This window comes from Hydra vulgaris, chromosome 06 (genome assembly GCF_038396675.1).
Source record: "Hydra vulgaris chromosome 06, alternate assembly HydraT2T_AEP".
NCBI lineage: Eukaryota > Metazoa > Cnidaria > Hydrozoa > Anthoathecata > Hydridae > Hydra > Hydra vulgaris.
This window is the reverse complement of record NC_088925.1, coordinates 34432869-34453772: the sequence shown is the minus strand read 5'-3', so window position 1 is coordinate 34453772 and position 20904 is coordinate 34432869. Positions and strand designations below refer to the sequence as shown.

The window sequence follows — 20904 nt, the reverse complement described above, 5'->3', positions numbered from 1 at the left end:
TGACTCAATGCTAAACTTTTTCACAATCTTTAGCAATAACCATTCGATTTTAAAAATAAAATAAAACAAGCAATAAATGTTTTGTATAATAAATTTCATTAAATATATTCTCGCATGACTAAATAAAAATATTAAGAATATTTGATGAAAAGTTTTCCTTGACTTTATTGGCCTTGACTGGCCTTGACTTTATTGGCCTTACATTAAAATAAATTAAAAATTTTAAATACAAATAATTAGTTTAATAATATTATCTATTAATAATAAATAATCTCTTTTTTATTACAATTTGTAATAAGTGATGTATTTTTTAAGAGAACAATGTGATCTATTTAAGAAGAGTGAGGTAATGTATGATGTTTATATATATATTAGGGATGCGCCAAACGTTCGGCAAAACCGAATGTTCGGCTGTTTTGCCGAACATTCAGTTCGGCCGAACCTTAGCAAATGTTCAGCCAATAATGCAAATTCGGAGTTCATCATAAATTTATCTAAATATAAATAAGATTTAACTCGTACTATAGCTACGGTTTAAATGGATAAAGTTTTTATTAAAAAAGCGTACCAATTAAACATAGAAGGACATATGATTTTATAAATGAATTTCAATACAGTTTTGGTTTAAATTTTATTATGTATTTTCAAAATAAAATAAATTTAATCTGACCAAATGGAATAACAGATTTACCAAAACTATTACTCAACTAAAATAATTGTAAAATAAATACCCCCCCCCCCCTGCATCAATTGAGTATTATTTTAGTTCATCACAAAAATCTAATATTATAAAATCACCATTTGTTAATCTTAAAATAACAAATAGGAATTTAAACGAAAAAGATATTTTATTGAACTTAAGTTTGTTAAACGTGATGCCTATTGTTGCTGTGGTAAAATAAATAAATTTCTCAACAGAGAAAGTTTCTTACAAGCTTGCTACTCGACTGGTTTAACTGATAAAAAATATTTGAAAGAAACAAACTTAGGGAAAAACATTATTATGGAGTTCCATAATAACACTCCAATTAAGTATTTTGTTATTATTGTATAATTGTATTATGTAATAGTAATAACAATCACAAATCAATAATTTCAGAAAAATAAAATGTCAAAAAATCAATCATCACTTGTTGCCCTCAAGTTATAATGTATAAACATTTATTTTTCACCACTTTCTGGTGATAGTCTGTTTCTACTTTTTTTTTTTAAACATCTTCGCTTCCAACAAGGATGCAAGCAGCCACTAATTAAAGTTGGAGAAAAAAAAACTAGACGAATAAGCGTTTTTGGAGCACTTAGAAACAGTCACAGAAAAAGGATGACACTTGATTGAATGACGAGTAACACGAGAATGAATTATAGTAGATGGCACAAGAGACGCTAGCTCTTTAGAGCAGTGCCCATTATAGTATTTGTAGAAAAGAGAAAGAGAAGCAACATCATGACGATGTGATAATGGTTGGAGGTTGGCTGCAAGAGCAGGTCCAACTATGTTTACAACGCGTTTTTGCACCTTGTCTAAAAGAGAAAGGGCATCATTAGAAGATCCGCCCCAGATATGGCAACAATATTCCATACAAGGCCGGATTTGAGATTTATAGAGATAGAGAATAGAATCCGAAGTAAGAAAGTGACGAGCTCGATAAAGAGATGCAACCTTAGCAGATGTTAATTTTGCAACTGATTTGATATATGGTTTCCAAGAAAGATTGGTAAGTAAGAGTTAATCCTAGAAGATGAAGAGTAGGTGACTCATCGAGTACATCACCGTTCATAAATATAGGAAGATCTAAATTATTGCGATAACAATTGGCTGAAAAAAATTGAGTTTTATCTGAATTAAAGTTCACCAGCCACTGTGAGCCCCATGCTGTAGCAGAAGTAAGATCCTTTTCAAGCTCAAATGCTTCCTCCAAGCAATCAGAGGGTGTTGGTTTTTTATCACGACAAGAATAAATGGTAGTGTCATCAGCAAACAATGTCACCTTAGATAAGAGAATATCTGGAAGATCGTTAATGTAAATTAAAAAGAGTATAGAGTCAAGGATAGAACCTTGAGGAACTCCTGAAGTTACAGAATAAGAAGAAGAGTGTTGTCTATCGAGGACAACTTTTATGCTAAGATTGGAAAGGAAGGATTCGATGATCTTAAAGATGTTGTCAGATACACCATAAGAAGAAAGCTTATGGAGAAGACCAGCATGCCAAACTTTATCAAAAGCTTTTGAAATGTCGAGAGCGATGGCCTTAACCTCTCCACCTTTATCTAATGCACGATAAAACCTGTCAGTTATTACTGTTAACAAATCAGCTGTAGAACGAGAAGATCGAAATCCATATTGATGGTCAGAAAGTAAGTGATTAGATTCAAGATGAGAAATTAAGTGTTCGTTAATTAAAGATTCAAAAACCTTGTTTATGATAGGAAGAAGACTAATAGGACGGTAGTTAGACGAATCAGATCTCTCTCCAGAATTTTTGAAGATATGGATAACAGATGCCGCTTTCCAGCAGGCTGGAAAGCAAGACTCTGATAAGCACTTGTTGAATAGTTTTGACAGTATAGACGACAGCTCGGGAGAACACTTCTGCAAGACAATAACAGGTATGTTGTCCGGGCCACAAGCTGTAGAAGAGTCTAGGCAGGAAATCACTTAAGATACAGATGCTGGAGTGATATGAATATTAAGCAATGGATCAACCTGTTTGTTGGCAATATCAGGTAGAACGCAACTAGTGGAATCAAGAGATGATATTGATGAAAAGTTTTTAGCAAACAATTCAGCTTTGTCTTTAGATGAGGTGACAAAGTCTGAACCATTCAAGAGAGGTGGAATTATAGATTTGCCCTTATTATTGATATTATTAAAGATTCTCCAAAAGTCACGAGAGCCTAATTTTTTAGATGAGATACGAGATTTCATGACCTGAGAATAGCGGGTTTTGGCGTTAGACAAAACCTTTTTACAATTGTTTCTAGCAGTAATAAACAGATGCCTGTTTTCTGGAGAATTGTTTTGCTGATAAATATGGAAGTAACGGTTTCGATTGGCAATCGCAGCAGCACAGTGTGAAGAAAACCATGGAGGAGAGTGAGGCTTGACCTGGAATTGTCGAGAGGGAATAAAAGATTCCATGCCAGCCTGAATCCACGAAGTTATGTAAGAAGCACATTTGTCGACAGGAAGACAATAGATTTCTACCCAAGGGCCATCACGAAGAAAATCACGGAAAGAATCCCAGTCAGCTTTACTGTAGTTGTAAGAGGTTCGATAATAGAGGGATTCAGGTGATAAGGAAGAATGAGACATTTGTTTTAGAGAGATCAAACTGTGATCAGAAGCACCTAAGAGTAAATGTGGAGAAACTGAGCACTGACTAGGATCAGAAACAAGACATAAGTCGAGTAAAGAAGGTAAAGTTGACTATTTGAGTTAGGGATTGAGAAAGGCAAAAGTTGTGGGCTTTAATGCCTGCCGAATCACTGACACTAGAGCCAAGCCATTCAGAGTGGTGAGCATTAAAGTCACCAACAACAACTATATTAGCTGATGGATAAAGAGAGAGGGCTTGGTCAATATGATCAGAAATAACATCAGAAAGTGTGCAGTCTTGAGATGAAGGAGAGCGATATAGAACAAAGAGAAAGGCGATAGAGTGAAGTGGTGCTAAACAAAAGCACATAAAAGAATAGTCTGTGGATTCAAACCTAGTTTCCTGACAAATGGGTGAATTCTTACGAATGTAAATGCCCAGGCCAAGCATGTGACTATTGGAGTCTTTATGAATTAGAGGAAGATAACCATTAACACTAAGATCACAAAATGAGACAGCTGAACTCAAATTAGTCTCACAAAGAGCAAGTAGGTCTGGTGAACTTTGCAAGAGATAAGAATCAACAGAAGAAAAGTTACTTCGAAGACCACAAATATTAGTGAATGATAGGTTTAGAGAACTTGGTGATGATGATGGTTTTTTGTGTTTTATAGTTTTTGGTACTTTATTCATTTTTAAATTAGATTGAAGAACTTGACTCAAAGCATAGATAGTACTCAGAACACTGTTTAATAGCCCAAGCAATTGTCTCATTACTACTAATAAACCCTAAGCCGTAACAAAGGGCTCCAAATGTGGCCTCCGCAATGCACACCAAAAGTACAAACAGGGACACCATCCATGCGCAACATGGCACTGTTAATACTTTGATATTTTTCAGCTGTTGATGGAATCAGCCTCTCTGAGAGCTACCACAGAGTTCGGGAAACCTAACTACCAGCCGGCCTCAGAACCATAAAACTGAGTTTTAGAGCTGTACGCTTATTAGGAGATAATAGAATGAGTTGCCTAGTCATAAAAACAGACACAAGCAAAACCCATGCATTGAGTCAAGAAGATCCAGCATTCAACATGCTAAACTGGAAACAATGTATTAAAAATACATCTGCGCCAGCCTAATAGATGAAGAAGGGGTGTGAGGCTGGTCAACAGATAGAAACTGTTTACTTCTTAAGTCTTTGCCTAGGAGGCCTTCTACAAGACAGTAGCCGGGTGCATTTAACATCTGCCCAAGATGAGTATTTTAATCGAGACACCATCTCTAACTACTACTTTCTAGTACTTTCTACTAGAAAGTACTAACTACTAATAACTCTAGTACTAACTACTCTAGTGCTAACTACTCTAGTAATACTAGTACTAACTACTCTAGTACTAGTACTAACTACTCTAGTACTAACTACTCTCGTAGTACTAACTAGTACTAACTACTACTAACTCTAGTACTAGTACTCTAGTACTAACTACTACTTTCGAGACACCATCTCTAACTACTCTCTAATCTACTTGGTTCATAAATGTTGCCACCTGTACTAAAAAGTCTTTCACTTTCAACAGAAGAAGGTGGTGCTGAAAGAAACCTTTGCGCTGTTTTCTTTAAATTTTTTAAAGAGTTTCCACAATTTTTCCACCATAAAAGAGGACTTTCTTTTTCCATAACAAGAGGGAGTTTTAAATACTCTTCAATCTGTTGATCATAAATGTTGATCATTTGCACATTAGAGTGTGATTTTTTAAACCTTTTGCTATCTTTAGTAATTGAAAAATTGGAATCACATTCATTTATAGTTGTCAGTTTGGAAACTAGCCAAAAACATTCATTAAATTTTGGATACGATGGTTTCACAAACACTTCATTTGTGTCACTTACTGTGGGTTCTTCACACTTAGAATCAGAAGATTCAAGTTCTAAATTATGTTGCTGCATTTCTTGCATCTGCTCATTTAGCCAATTTTTTATTACATTCTCATCTTCCTTTTGATAAATTAATTTATATCTAGGGTCACAAAAAGTGGAAAGACATAAATACTTATCATGTAAAAATATACTCAGTCTTTTGTCTACTGACACTTTCAATTGTTCAACTAAAGTATTTACACTTAAAAAAGCCTCACAAACTAATGGTTGATTAAAAAATACTTTAGGAGCCATAATCGAAGGAATAACATCTGATAAAAATGCCTCACGTTTGCTGAGATTAACGGTTAAAGTTTGTAATGGTTCTAAAATATGAAAAACTTTATCTAATAAGCCCCATTGGAATGAATTTAATGTTGATTGGGTAGCATGATTGGCTGTATAAGTTGCCAAAGGAACTCTTTGATCAAGCATCCTTTCAATCATATTGTAAGAACTATTCCATCTTGTTGTAACATCTTGTATTAACCTATGCTTATTTGAACCAAGTTGTTCCTGAATTGCTTCTAATTTTGCTGCTGCTGTTGGTGAATGGTGAAAATGTGTTGCCAGGCGTCTGCAACAAACTAAAATTTCCTTCACAGATTGTCATGTATACATAACTGTATTGTATGTATAAAACGTGGAATTGACTTAAAACCACTGTCTCTAACGCTAGCTATCATGTTGGCAGCATTATCTCGTAAAACAATGTGAATTTTTGTGTGTGGAATTTCAAAACTTAGAAAACCTTTATGTAAATATTCACTTATATTTTTTCCTGTGACTTTCTGGAAAATGCATAACTCTGAGTACTGCTCTCTGTTGGGCAAATTCATTATTGAGCCAGTGTGCTGTCATGCTTATGAAGGCAACATTTAAACTATTTGCTGTCCAAATATCAGTTGTAAGGGAGATATAACTGGCAGAAGATATATTACTCTTGATTGAAATAAACAGATTATCATATATTTGTGGAACAATATTTTCACTAAAGTAACTCCTACTGGGTATTTGGTAATTAGGGCACATCTCTTCAATTAGTTTTCTAAAACCAAGATCTTCTACAAATGTGTGTGTTTGAATATCCAATGCCATCATTTCTTCAATGCGATTGTGAATCTTGATTGCTCTATGGTCATTAATATTCCACAACCTTTTTTTATTAATACTCTCTACTAATGTTGATTGTTTTTTTTGTTCCACATCACTTGATGTAGAAACAGTTGATGTTTCAATAATTTTTTTTTAATCAGACTCTTTTTCAGCCAATACATACTCCACAAGGTGCTTTTTTTTTAAATGGCGCCTAATTACACTAGTGGTAAATGTCTTTGGACAATTCCCACCTCTAGAGAGTATTGCTTTGCATAGGAGGCAGATACAAAAACGAATGTCTTTCTTAGAAACTTCAAAGTATTTCCACACAGTACTTTTAAAAGACATTTTTTGGGAAGACATTGTTTTATACTTTTACAAGATTAAAATATTTTTCTAAATTATAAAAAAGAAGTTCAACCAAAAATAAAGCATTTTAAATTTAAACTGTGTAAATATATCTTAAAATATAACGAACATGTTACATATTATGCTATTTTATCCAATACGTTACAGGTTATACATTTATTTATATTACCTATCTTTAATAATTATATTATTTTTTCAAAAAAAATCATTAACATTTTTATTTACACTACAAATAAAAATGTTAACATTTATTTTCTTTACACCACAAACAATCATCCAATAATAAATTAACTTTTCAAAGTTACTTTATAATTTTTCAAACTAAATTTATTAACCCTTACTAATGTTTTAACAAATTTTTAATAACACAATAAAATGTTAAATGTTTAATAACACAATTTTTCAAAACTAATGTCTTTTTTTTTCAAAAATAGTAAAGGTTCGGTTGCCGAACCGTTCGGTGTTTGGTAAAATTTTATAGCCGAACGTTCGGACTCGGTGTTCGGCCAAAAACCGGGTTCGGCGCATCCCTAATATATATGTAGGACCAGAGTCTTTAGTTACCTTAAGCAATTCTAGCTTATTTGATTCTGTAAAATCTGATAAAACCACTGAATAATTGTTCTTTATGATGCTTAATCTTTCTAATAAACCTTCAAATAACTGGCATTAATCATATTGAAACTTGGAAACAAAATAAAAAATTTTAACAGCATACAAAAGAAAATCAGGTTTCACAAATTAAAAAATTAAAAACAGACCGGGAGATGATTACTCAAGATATTGTTTTTTTCTTTGTGAGTGACTCAGATAAAATCTGTGAAGTAACAAATAATGAAATAAAAATTAATATTTCGAGAAGAAAAACAAAGTGTAAGAAAAAAGTGCATTTTATAACACCATGAATATAAAAAAATATAGAATTAGCAAGCCTAAGGCATCATACATGTTTAAGAGAAACTGTTGAAATAGCAGCTGCTGCCCTTATTGATGCTAAAATTATAACCAAAGGAAATACTTGTTATTATTGACCATAACAAAGTTAAGCGAGCTCATAAAAAAATTGAAAAAGGGTTGACTTCTAAACTCCGAAATGAACTAAACAATAATGGTTTGAGTTGTATTTTTTTTTTTTAGATGGAAAAAATGATGACACTAAAATTTTTTTTTTTTGATGTTGAATGCAGAAAATTCCCTTTTATTCCTAATAAAAGAAGAACATCATACTGTGTGCAGTGAACCTAGTGGAAATTATCTATTTCATTATGTTCCTGAAGAATCAGATTTAAAAAAGCCTGCAGAGATAGTTGACGATCATTTAATTGATTGGCTTAAAGAAAGATGTTTACATTTGACTTTACCTGCACACTGGGGAACTAGAGTTAAAAAGTCTTATTAAGTTTTGTCATGATCCTACTAAAGCCAGCAATCATTAGTCAGGATCGCTGGGTAAGATGTTAAATAATGCTACCAACCTTGAAATTAAATTTTAAAAGTGTGTGAAAGCTCTCTACTTATCTGCCTCAGTTCTGATATTATTAAAGATCTAACCACCAATCAGAGCTATATATACCAAATTGTGACATCTATTAAATCTGATATTATTAAAGATTTAAGCACCGATCAGAGCTATATATACCAAATTGTGACATCTATTAAGTCTGATATTCTACCTAAGAAACTAGAATTACTAGAAATTGGTCCTGTTTGTCATAGTAGATGGCTAACTACTGTTTTAAAAATTTGAAGAATCTTGGTGTCTAAACATAGATTAGCAGGTGAACTTTTAAATAGATTGAGAATAATTGTTGAGTAAAAATGACATCTGAAAGTGCTTCACATGTCTTTGATTAGGCCAAAAGAAATACATCAAATGACTAGCAGATAACTTATGTCTAATTATTCTAGTAAGAAAGACATGTTAAACTTCATTAAAAAAATTTAATTGTAAGCTATTATGTATTCATGCTGAGTTAGATAACTTTAATATCTTGTGCTTGTTTTTTTATGAAGTAAATATAAACACGAGTGTTCAAAAGGTTTGATAATCTACTTTTTACTACAAGCTCTTTCAAATTAAGTTAATGAGCTAATATACATTTAGTTTTTGATATTATAAATGTGTGTGTATATACATATATATATATATATATATATATATATATATATATATATATATATATATATATATATATATATATATATATATATATATATATATATAAATATATATATATATATATATATATATATATATATATATATATATAAATATATATATATATATATATATATACATATACATATACATATACATATACATATATATATATATATATATATATATATATATATATATATATATATATATATATATATATATATATATATATATATATACATAAATATATATACATAAATATATATACACATATATCAGTCTTCTCCATTTAGCTAATGCTTTCGCACTCAAGTCTTTTTGCCCTCACCCACATGCCGGCAAAAACTTTGGCGAGCGCATAAAAAAGCGCTTGCCAAAAAACTAAAAGCATTTTGTTTTAAATTGCAATAAAACCTTTTTGTTCATTTGTGCAACTTTTATAAAAAATGGCTTATTTTACCAATTTTTTTTTTAATTATTTTATCTAGTATTTATTCAAAGCATTCCTTTCGCTATTTTTATTTTAATTTAAATAAGATTAAAAAATAAATTTTTTAAATCAAGCAGGCTAACTTAAAAATGACCATCATGCCAGCGCTTTTTTGTGCACAGGCATTAAATTTCAAATGGAAAAGACTGATATTAAATTAGATATTAAATTTTTATAACAGAACTGAAGATTTTTCACTTTTAAAACACAAAGTAAATAATTAGCAACTTTGACTTATCATTCTGTTACGTAATAGATTTCACTCGTGGTTATGCGTTATAGGTTTACTCCAAAGTGTTTATAGAGTGACTTTATTTAAATAAACAACTACGTCTCATTTTCCCAAATATAAATAATCAAAAATATATATAAATACAATTTATATTATTCTCTTAAATAGTTTGTCTTTTAATTAATTAATCCTTTATTGCTTCACTAACTCTTCTGACTGACCATCTGCTCCAACCCTCAACCTTGTATATCCACTATATCTATATTCACATACACTGTCATATCTCGTCTTCTTCGCGTTTTTATATCTTCAGCAGACGCTAGACACGGCTACGGTTAGTAAACATTTTGGTTGATAAACAAATGTTTATCCAAACGCTATACGCTTCGTTGAACTTCAGTGTTCCGCTTGAGTAGTTTTGTTTGAGCCCTTCGTAACAATTCTTATATTATCCAAAAAGATAAAAACTTTATGAAAAAGAGATTATATATTTAAAATATAATTGTTAAATTTTGAAATGCCCAATTTATACTGTAAATAATATTTAAAATTTTAATTATCTATTTTGTTAAATATTTGTATTAGATGGAAGTTCCAGGTCTAAATCGACTCTACAACACCAATCTGATTGGAATTTACATCAAGATTCTATTGAAGGTAATTTGAATTGTTTTTTTACCTTTTATTTTAATTGTTTTTTTAAAAAGTTTATTTATATTTACTATTTTTTGATAATTTCTACATTTACTGCTATATAGATTTTTATAGATTTATTACTATTTTACTATTGTACAGGGTGCACCATTATAACCTAGGATATGTTTTTTATATGCCATATTTTTCTAATTGTCTAAATTGTCAATCTCACATGCCTGCACCTAGCAATCAGAGGGTGTAGGCTTCTTATCAAGGCAAGAATAAACAGTAGTATCATCAGCAAACAATGCTACCTTAGATGTGAGAATTTCTAGGAGATCGTTAATGTAAATTAAAAAGAGTATAGGGCCAAGGATAAAACCTTGAGGAATCCTTGAAGTTACAGGTTATGAAGAAGAGTGCTGTCCTTGGAGGATAACTTTTATACTACAAATGGAAAGGATGGATTCAAAAATCTTAAAGATTGCTCTCCAGAATTTTTGAAAATAGGGATAACAGATGCCACTTTCCAGCATGAAGGAAAACAAGACTCTGATAAACACTTTTTATATAGTTTTGAAAGTATAGACAACAGTTCCGGAGAACACTTTTGTAAGACTACAACAGGTATGTTGTCCAGACCACAATCTGTAGAAAAATCTAAGCAGGAAATTACTTTAGATACAGAAGCTGGAGTAATATGAATGTCAAGCAATGGATCAACCTGTTTGTCAGCAATATCAGGTAGAACGCAACTAGTGGAATCAAGAGATTATATTGATGAAAAGTTCTTAGCAAACAATTCAACTTTGTCTTTAGGTGAGGTGACAAAATCTGAACTGTACAATTATTATTGTCATTATTATTGATTAGGGGTGTACCAGATTGGAAATTTTGAATTCTGACCGGAACTGGATTTGCCAGAATTGTTAAAAAAATTCCGCCCAGAAAGAGAATTATATTCATGTAATTTTATATAAATTATACATATATATATATATATATATATATATATATATATATATATATATATATATATATATATATATATATATATATATATATATATATATATATATATATATATATATATATATATATATATATATATATATATATATATAACCTATTTTATTAATTTGATTCTTAATTCATTTAAATCTAATATGTTGTTTTTATTTATTTCTTAAAATTTTATTTATTGGAAGTTTTAACCTGCATAATATTTATATTTAATTATTTAAAATTATTACTTTTTTATAGTTTTATATTTTTACATTTAGGTTAAAATTGAAATATTTACAGTAATAGGCATCCTATACTTTTTAACTATTTAAAGGTTAAAAAATTTTAAAAATAAGACTTTTCTCAGCGATAGTTAACATTTTTAATGAAAAAAGAGCTTGTTTGTTGCCCAAAAAAAAATAGCAACTCTTTTTGCACCACAATATTTCTAAACTTTTAGAAGTCCTTACAGAAGTGATTACTGCAAGTAAAATAAGGCAAAGCTACAGTTAAGCAGCCTGATATAGTTTTATTTTCTTGCTTATTGCGCTTTTGTGTGGAGACTTGCTCCAAGTGGTGATTTTTAAATATAAACAAAGAATATTTATTGGCTTTAGTACATACATCAACTATCTTATAGCCTGTTGCTACAAGGAAGTGCTGCTACATTGACTGAGGATTTGGCATAGGGCAGCAATCTTTTTTCCTTTATCATTTCAAATAAAATTTTTAATGTTCTAAACCCTTCATTGATGGAGCGCAACAAGCAAAAAAATAAAATTATTTTAGACCGCTTAACTGTAGCTTTACTAAAAATTACATTGCGTTTGTATATAATAGAATTTTTTATTTTTTTTCTAGGTTTATCTATAGTTCTTCATTACCCTGTAGGACAATGATTTTTTGATTTAATTTACAGTCTGTGTCACATGTCTTAAAAAAAAAGGAAATAATAAATTCCGGCCAGAAATAATGTAATTCTGGCCGGAACCAAAATGAGCTAAGTCACAAATTCTGGTCAGAATTCCGGTACATCCCTATTATTGATACTGTTAAAGATTCTCCAGATGTCATGAGAGCCTAATTTTTGAGATGACATACAAGATTTCATGACCTGAGAATAGCGGGCTTTAGCATTAGACAAAACCTTTATACAATGGTTTCTAGCAATAGTAAACAGACATCTGTTTTCTGGAGAACTGTTTTTCTGATAGATATGGAAGTAACGGTTTCGATTGGAAATTGCAGCAGCATAATGTGAGGAAAACCATGGAGAAGAGTGAGGCTTGATTTGGAATCGTCGAGAGGGAATAAAAGTTTCCATGCCAGCCTGAATCCAAGAAGTTATGTTAGAAGCACATTTGTCAGCAGGAAGACGAAAGATTTCTACCCAAGAACCATTACAAAGAAAATCACAGAAAGAGTCCCAGTCAGCTTTAAGGTAGTTGTAAAAGGTACAACAATAGGAGGGTTCAGATGATAAAGAAAGATGATAGTAGAGATAATAGTTTTAGAGAGATCAAACGTGATCAGAAGCACTCAAGGGTGAATGTGGAGAAACTGAACACTGACGATTATTATTAGAAACAAGACAAAAATCTAGTAGAGGAAGAAAATGATTTGGATTGTCTGGAAAGCAACTACTTGACTGTCTTGGAAAGTTGACTACTTGAGTAAGAGATTGAGCAAGGCAAAAGTTGTGGGCTTTAATGCCTGCAGAATCATTGACATCAGATTCTGCAGGCATTAAACAATCAATTCAGGCATCAAACAATGATTCAGCAGAATCATTGACAATCAGAGCCAATCCATTCAGTGTGATGAACATTAAAGTCACCGACAACAACAATATTAGCTGATGAATAAAGAGAGAGGACTTGGTCAATTTGATCAGAAATAACATCAAAAAGAGTGCAGTCTTGAGATGAAGGACAGCAATATAGAACAAAGAGAAAGGCAATAGAGTGAAGTGGTGCTAAACAAAAGCACATAAAAGAATAGTCAGTGGATTCAAACCTAGTTTCCTGACAAATGGGTGAGTTCTGACAAATGTAAATGCCCAGGCCAAGCATGTGACTATTGGAGTCTTTACAAATTAAAGGAAGATAACCATTAACACTGAGATCACAAGATGAGGCAACCAAACTCAAATTAGTCTCACAAAGAGCAAGTAGGTCTGGTGAACTTTGCGAGAGATAAGACTCAACAGAAGAAAAGTTGCTTCAAAGACCACAAACGTTAGTAAATAGGTTTAGAGAACATGGTGATGATGATGGTTTTTTGTGTTTTAAACTATCATTGAGTCAAGTCCTTTAACAAATTTAAAAACTTCATTTTTAAATTTGTTAAAGGACTTGACTCAAAGCATAGATAGTACTCAGTTTACTATTTGATAGCCCAAGCAATTGCTTCATTATAAATAAACCCTAAGCTGTAACAAAGGGCTCCAAATGTGGCCTCGACAATGTACACCAAAAGTATGAACAGGGATACCATCTATGCACAACATGGCACTGTTAGCACTGATATTTTACAGCTGTTGAAGGAATCAGCATCTCTGAGAGCTACCACAGAATTTACAAAACCTGACTACTAGCCGGCCTCAGAACCATAATACTGAGTTTTAGAGCTGTACCTTCATTAGGAGATAAGAGAATGAGTTGCCTAGTCATAATAACAGAGACACAAGCAAAAACCATGCATTGAGTCAAGAAGATTCAGCATTCAGCATCCTAAACTGGAAACAATGTATCATAAATACATCTGCGCCAGCCTAATAGATAAAGAAGGGGTACAAGGCTGGTCAACAGATAGAATCTGTTTACCCCTTAATATATATATAAATATATATATATATATATATATATATATATATATATATATATATATATATATATATATATATATGTGGGCAATATCGCAAGAGTGGCGGTCAGAACACTTGACACTTTTTAAGCTATTAAAAATGAACCCAAAATGGAAATGACTTGAAACTTTCCAAAAATGTGAAATACTATCATATAGTTTATTATGCAAAAGTTGCAGCATTAAAGTTGTAAACTTATTTCAAAAATTAACTCTACATAGCTTGACGGTCATAACGTTTACTTTTTGCCACTTCTGAACAAAACAAATTTGTCAGACTTAATGCATTGAATGCATGGTAGAAAAAAATCATATGGTGTGTGTGTTTAGCATTGATATTATTATATGCTAAACACACACATTATATTTCATAATTTTTACTTGAAGTTTTACAAGCATTTTTATGTTTTTTTTTTTGTGGTGACGATTGTAGCAAAAAATCCAATATTAAAAAGCAACAAATAAAATGAACCAAATGATTATTTAAAATCATGTAAATTATGTTTAAAAAATGCACTATAACATTATCAAAGTTTTCAATTATGGTTTTACGATGCGATTTTTAATGTTACACAACAGGACTGTCAATAAATGTCAAAACATGTTTTTACAACCCTTACACCTTTAAAACCATGTTATAGTATGATAAAATGATTTTTTTGTATAACTTCTTTGCTTAAAAGTGTTTTTAAAATCTGCTATAGCGTATTTATGTAACAAACTATTACCCTATTTTTGTTGCATTAATTAAACAGCAAAATAAAAGATTGCTGCCCCATTCCAAGTCCTCAGTTGATGTAGTAGCACTTCCTTGTGGCAGCAGGGTATAAGATAGTCAATGTATGTACTGAAGGCCTTAGCAGCAGGCTATTTCAATGTGATGTCAGAGTGTTTATCTAAACATGCATTCATAGTTAGTAAAAACACTTCTAAATATCTTCTACAGTCTTTTTCCCCTTTCTGATAGAATATATATAGTCACCATATTTTGCAAATAAATATTTTTTTTTAAATGAAAATTTTGTAAAATTGAGATATAGTTTCCTTAATAATGAATAACAAAAAGGTTTAATTTAATTAAACTTAATTGATTGTAATCTACTAAACAGATATTTATGATGTACCAATAATTTATGCAATGTATTATTGATACATATGTAAACCGTGATTTGTAAAAGGTTTCATCCTGTAGACAAGAAGTAAACCTTTTTGTATAAGAAGTAGATCCACATATAATGTACTATTTAAGAGCTTAGATAACTAAGCTTAAAATGTTAGTCTATTTGCAATCTATAAATATTCTTTTTTTAAACAATATATAGTGACACAGTATATATAAAAGCTTCCCATCTGCTGGATTAAATTGAATAATTAATTTATAAACAAATATTAATTTATAAACAATTATTAATTTATTTGCAATCTATAAAAATTTTTAACAGTGACAAAGTATATAGATTAAAAAGTATATAGCTTCTCATCTGCTGAAATTCAAGATTTTTGTCTCGGCAAAAGAAGATTTAGTAGCAAATAAGGATTTTAGTCAGTTATTTACTTATTGTAAACATATGAATACTAATGTTTAGATACATTCAGATGGATGGACTGCCATTCAAATAACTTTGTCCCAATTCAACGAGCATCATCTTTGTCAAGTGTAGGCTATGGCAGCAATTCTAGCAACGATGGCTTAATGTTGGATAGTGAATATAGTTATAGTAACAATAAGTTGTTACTTAACAACCATGATAGGTTAAACCTAGATGAGCCTCTTGAAAATGATATTAACTTTAAGTGGAAACAAGTCAGGCAAATTGGTTCTGGTGGATTTGGAACGGTATTTTGGAACATTTTTTTATTAATGTTATGTTAGTTAATCTATTATTTCATAAATATATATAAGAGTAACCTAGTTAATTTTTTTGTTTAGGTTTATCTTTGTGTAGATTTAAATACTGGCAAAGAACTGGCAATGAAATATATTGAAACTGGTCACATTAATACTGCTGCATTAAAAGAAGTAGAAATACTTCAACGAGAAATTTCACTTTATAAAACTTTAAACCATGAGAGAATTGTGGAGTATTATGGCACAATTCAGGCTAACAAATCAATTTCTATTTTTATGGAATATATGGAGGGGGTGAGTAGAATGTATGTAAATTTATATTGACACAGTTGCAATATGAAAAATAGGTCAAAGTATTTATATATAAATAAATTTTTATGGTCTTATAATAATAAATAAAGAATAAAAATAACAATTAAAATATTCATAGCATTAGACTAGGCATCGAAGATTTTTGGATGTTGAAGATGAGTTATAATAATAAAAAGGAATAATCATACCTTCATTTATAAACTGAATTTGTTGTCATGGAATTTGTTGTCATGAGCTCTTAAGTCAACTACAATAGGCCTTGATTTTAGTGTTATTTTTTTTAATAAAAAAAAGTGCATTTTATTCACTCTCTGGTTTGAGTTTCAACATTTAATATGTTTTTAAAAGGGAAAGAAATTCATTGGAAATAATTGCAGAGAACAGCTAAGGATATGATTATCTTTCCAACAATTATTTATTAAAATCTAAAAAGATCAAATAATGTTTCTGCTGAGCTAGCAAATGTTACTCATAATAAAAACAAAGTTCTCTGTTTGATCAGACTGATTGCTTTTAATAAATAACTTTATGCAAAATAATTTTTTAAAGACTAGAACTTTGTAATTAAGAAATGTAAGAAATAAAACGTAAATTATATATTTATAAAAATTATGAAATTTAAGTTAAGTTTAATCCATGCCATTAATAATTACTTGCTTCAGTTAAATACTAACTTGAAATATTCAGTTATTTAGAAAAACCAGCTTCTCTCTCCAATTTCTTTCCCCTGAGAAGCTTTCAGCTCACATTGAAACCATCTATTTATAATTCTAACTGTTTAGATAAATTCAAATCAGAATTCAAACCATTTATTTTCTTAAGTAAGTCTGTTGCAAACAGTTTTTACTAACCATTCTACAAACAGCCAGCCATTTTGATGCATAGACTTTTAAATGTTTTTAGAAATAAGGTGCAATTCCATTGTTTAAAAATTATTTTAATTTGTTCTTGCCAATTTCCTTCATAGATGCATTCTTGCTGTCTGGTTCATTTGCTCATTACCAGTACTTTTAAATGTATTTACTGTATAAAAGCAGTTATGGTAACAATCATTACTGTATGAAAATAGTTATGGTAACAGTCATTACTGCATAAAAACAGTTATCTGTATAATAGCAGCCTACATCGAATCTCTGCATTGTGTTTATCTCCATTTTGAGTAAATGGCTAGAAATTGTGATGGCTAGAGATTTACCTTCATCTTGAGTGATGGTTATATTTTTGATGATTAAGTAAATGGCTATAGATTTACCTCCATCTTGGTTAAATTGATAGAGATTGTGTTAAAGGAAACTTTGTTGCAACTATACTTGGCACTTGATCAAGTATCTCTATATATTTTGCACTTGATCAATCTACATGTTTTAATTGATAAATCTTTTACATGTTTTAATTGATAATTCTTTAACATTATTATCAAAAAATGTTCTTTATTTTTTTTCTGCCCTTAGACCAGCTTTTCCTAAGTCTTATGCGATAGGATTGTAGTGGTAGAGCGCTTGCCTCATAAGCAAGAAGTTCCGAGTTCGATCCCCACCACGCTCCTGGTAGTACCGCGCTTAACTTGTTTCTCTGCCCAGCGGCCTTGTTCGTCGGGGTTCGTGTTTCGGAGTTATAGAGTTGAGTGAGGATTGTAGCCACAAAAAAAAGTAGTCTCCTCGACTGTAGTGCCTTCTCAGTCTTGAAAAGGTGATAATTAAAAAAAAAAAGAAAAGAAAAGTCTTTACATGACGCTTTAATGCCACAAATTTAGTGTTACTCAATAATATATTAACTTTGCTAAGTCTAAGTCCATGAATTAAACTATAAGATCAGCTAACTGTTTTGAAAACATTTTTTTTTAGACATTTTAGGGGGGGGGGGGGGATGCGCAAATAAAAAAATTTTAAGACAATACTTTTTTCTTGCATTTCTTGCAAAACAGAAAAATTAGTCGTAAGAAGAAAGACGTCACAAAAAAAAATTCAAAATAAAAAAAATTAAACACTTAATAAAATGATTTGTACTTATAAATTATTGGTAAGTTAACAACAATACCAATATTCAAAATCCAATATAAGCATTTACAAATTGTTACAATCCAAAGGTGTAAAAGAGTTTTAGAATTTTAAATGTTTCATTATTCTCTAATAAAAAAAAAAAATTAATTCCCTGACGCATTTAAAAATGGCATTTCTGTCTCTGACTTTTACAGACTGTATAAATCCTGTTTGAGGTAGTTGATGGTGGTTGTTTTGCTGATGCTCATATTAAATTATCTATATATTAATCATCATTTTAATCATTTTGGATTCATGCTAGTTTTGTAAACTAATTCAATTTGATCTTTTATTTTATTTATTTTTGGCATTTCTATGTTACCATTAATTCAATTTGATCTTATGTTTATTATTTTTGGCTTTAAACTTCTTTTTCTAATAAATGCGTTCCTTCAAACCCAATCGTATGCTATTTTATATTTGACACCTAAAGTTTGTGCTAGTGTCACTTAATTTTCCTATTTACCTAGTTTTCATTTTGCACAGTGCATTCAACAACTCATCTTCAATTGATAAAGATAAAGCAATTTTGCATGCTAATATTTTCTTTTGTTTGATAACATTTATTATGTTTGTCATGGAGTTCCTGCACTTAATATAAATAAATTTAGTAAAATAGTTGACACTGATTTAATTTAATGACAGACATTCTCAGTGTATTGACAAATAACACAATAGTATTCTTGGTATATAAAATATTCTCGACATAGACAAAAATTTCACTTATTTTAAATTTAAAATGTTATTTTGAATTAAACATGTTATTTTAAATTTTAAAATTGACGAAACTATATACATTTAGTTTTGTTTAAAAGTATTAAAGTTTTGGATTTTTTCATGACCAGATTTTTCTAAATGTCAAGATTTCATTTTAGGATTATTATACAAACATTTTACAATTTTATATTGTTATATAAAGGTTTTTGTATATTAGTAAAAAAAGATAACTATTTAAAAGGAAAAATGTCAGTAGGAAAAGTTGCAGTTTTTAGTTTTTCTGTTCTTTTTACTTATAATTTATCTTTGTTAGTCTATTTTGTCTAATTGTTGTTAATCTATATGTTTTGTTAACATATATATATATGTTAATCTATATGTTTCGCATTTTTTAATTATTGTTAATCTATATGTTTCGCATTTTTTAAATTGTTGTTAATCTATATGTTTCACATTTTTTTAGGGATCTATTCATGATAAAATATCAAAAATTGGTGCTTTAGATGAGAAGGAAACATCGTGTTATTGTTTTCAAATTCTTGAAGGCATCAATTACTTGCACAGTAAAAATATAATACACAGAGATATTAAAGGTTGTTTTTGAATATATTGTCAATTTTGTTTATTTTTGTTCATATAATTAAAAAATATTTAAGTGTTAATATGAATTTTTTCTTTATGAACAAGTAATGGTTAGAAATTTTTTAAAGATAAATTGTTTATTACAGGTGCCAATATATTACTAGATTCTAGTGGTAACTGCAAACTTGCAGATTTCGGTGCATCAAAGCAAATTCAGGTATACTCCATTAATATTTACTTATGGTTGAAAATAGTTTAGTAATATTGTTTCTATAAAAGTTCATGCTAATTCTATAATTTCTAATGATTCTTTTTTCATATATTATATAATAATTAATATATAACTAAAAAGGTCTTCAAAGTACTGTAATATCTGATGTAATACAGTTAAATATAATTCTAGTAAATAAGTGAGACATATTTTAACATATTTTTTATATAATTTATTTTTTATATTATATAAAAAACAGTATTAAATTTTTAATATAACTTATATAAAATGATTTAAAATAAGTGAGACTTTTAAAAGTATATTTTTTAATAAATAAGGCAAATCTCATTATAAAACTTTTATTTACAAATTATTCTGTTAGTTATTTAAATATTATACAAATTTCAATTTGTTTATAATATGGCTCTGCCTAAATTTAAGGCTTATATGGCATACTATATTTATGGTTGCATATCTTACATTTTTGAGAGGGAAGAGGTCAGTTTTGAAAGTTTTAGACATAAAGTATGTTCAGATTAGACTCCAACAAAATATTCTGTTTAATGTGAACTTCATTTTGAAGGTAAATATATAATTAGAGGTGATAAATGTACCCTGAATTGGCTTTTAAAACCTGTTCCTTCTTAGTATTTTTGTAAAATTTTGTTAAAAAAATTATCTTTGTCAGTTTTAAAAACTTCTTAAAGTCCTCCTAAAAAAAGATTATTCCAAAAAAATCAGTTAGAAATATTCAAGAAAAATGATACAATTACAAATGTACACAATTTGAATGTAGCAGTAGCACCACCAGGGTTTCAATTTAAACTATTTAAAAAGGGATTTGTATTTTATAATATAGTATTAAATCAACAGACATATTTTCCAACTATATTAGAATGAATAACAGTTGATGTAGACCTAAATGTGCATTTGTAATACAAAGAAACATTATTTCCATTACCAAGTTGGTTTGTTAAATGATATAATGCAAAACTTGATAAAATTAGCACGCCAGAAAATTTTACCTATATGAGAAACTACATATTAGAAAATCACGACAATATTTTAGATGAAATTAAAGATAGAGAGCTTTATCAGCCAC

At 29.7% G+C, this 20904-nt stretch overlaps 1 protein-coding gene across 3 annotated transcripts in view; it reads left to right on the top strand.

The window, feature by feature from the left end:
• LOC100205297 (mitogen-activated protein kinase kinase kinase 3) overlaps nt 1–20904 on the top strand; it is a 67354-nt gene that overhangs the window by 37987 nt on the left and 8463 nt on the right. For all 3 annotated transcript variants that reach the window (XM_065799930.1, XM_065799932.1, XM_065799931.1), the window contains 5 exons: nt 10172–10243; nt 15679–15929; nt 16023–16235; nt 19473–19602; nt 19738–19808. In XM_065799930.1, coding sequence (XP_065656002.1) covers nt 10172–10243; nt 15679–15929; nt 16023–16235; nt 19473–19602; nt 19738–19808 — 737 coding nt within the window. The remainder of the gene's footprint in view (nt 1–10171; nt 10244–15678; nt 15930–16022; nt 16236–19472; nt 19603–19737; nt 19809–20904) is intronic.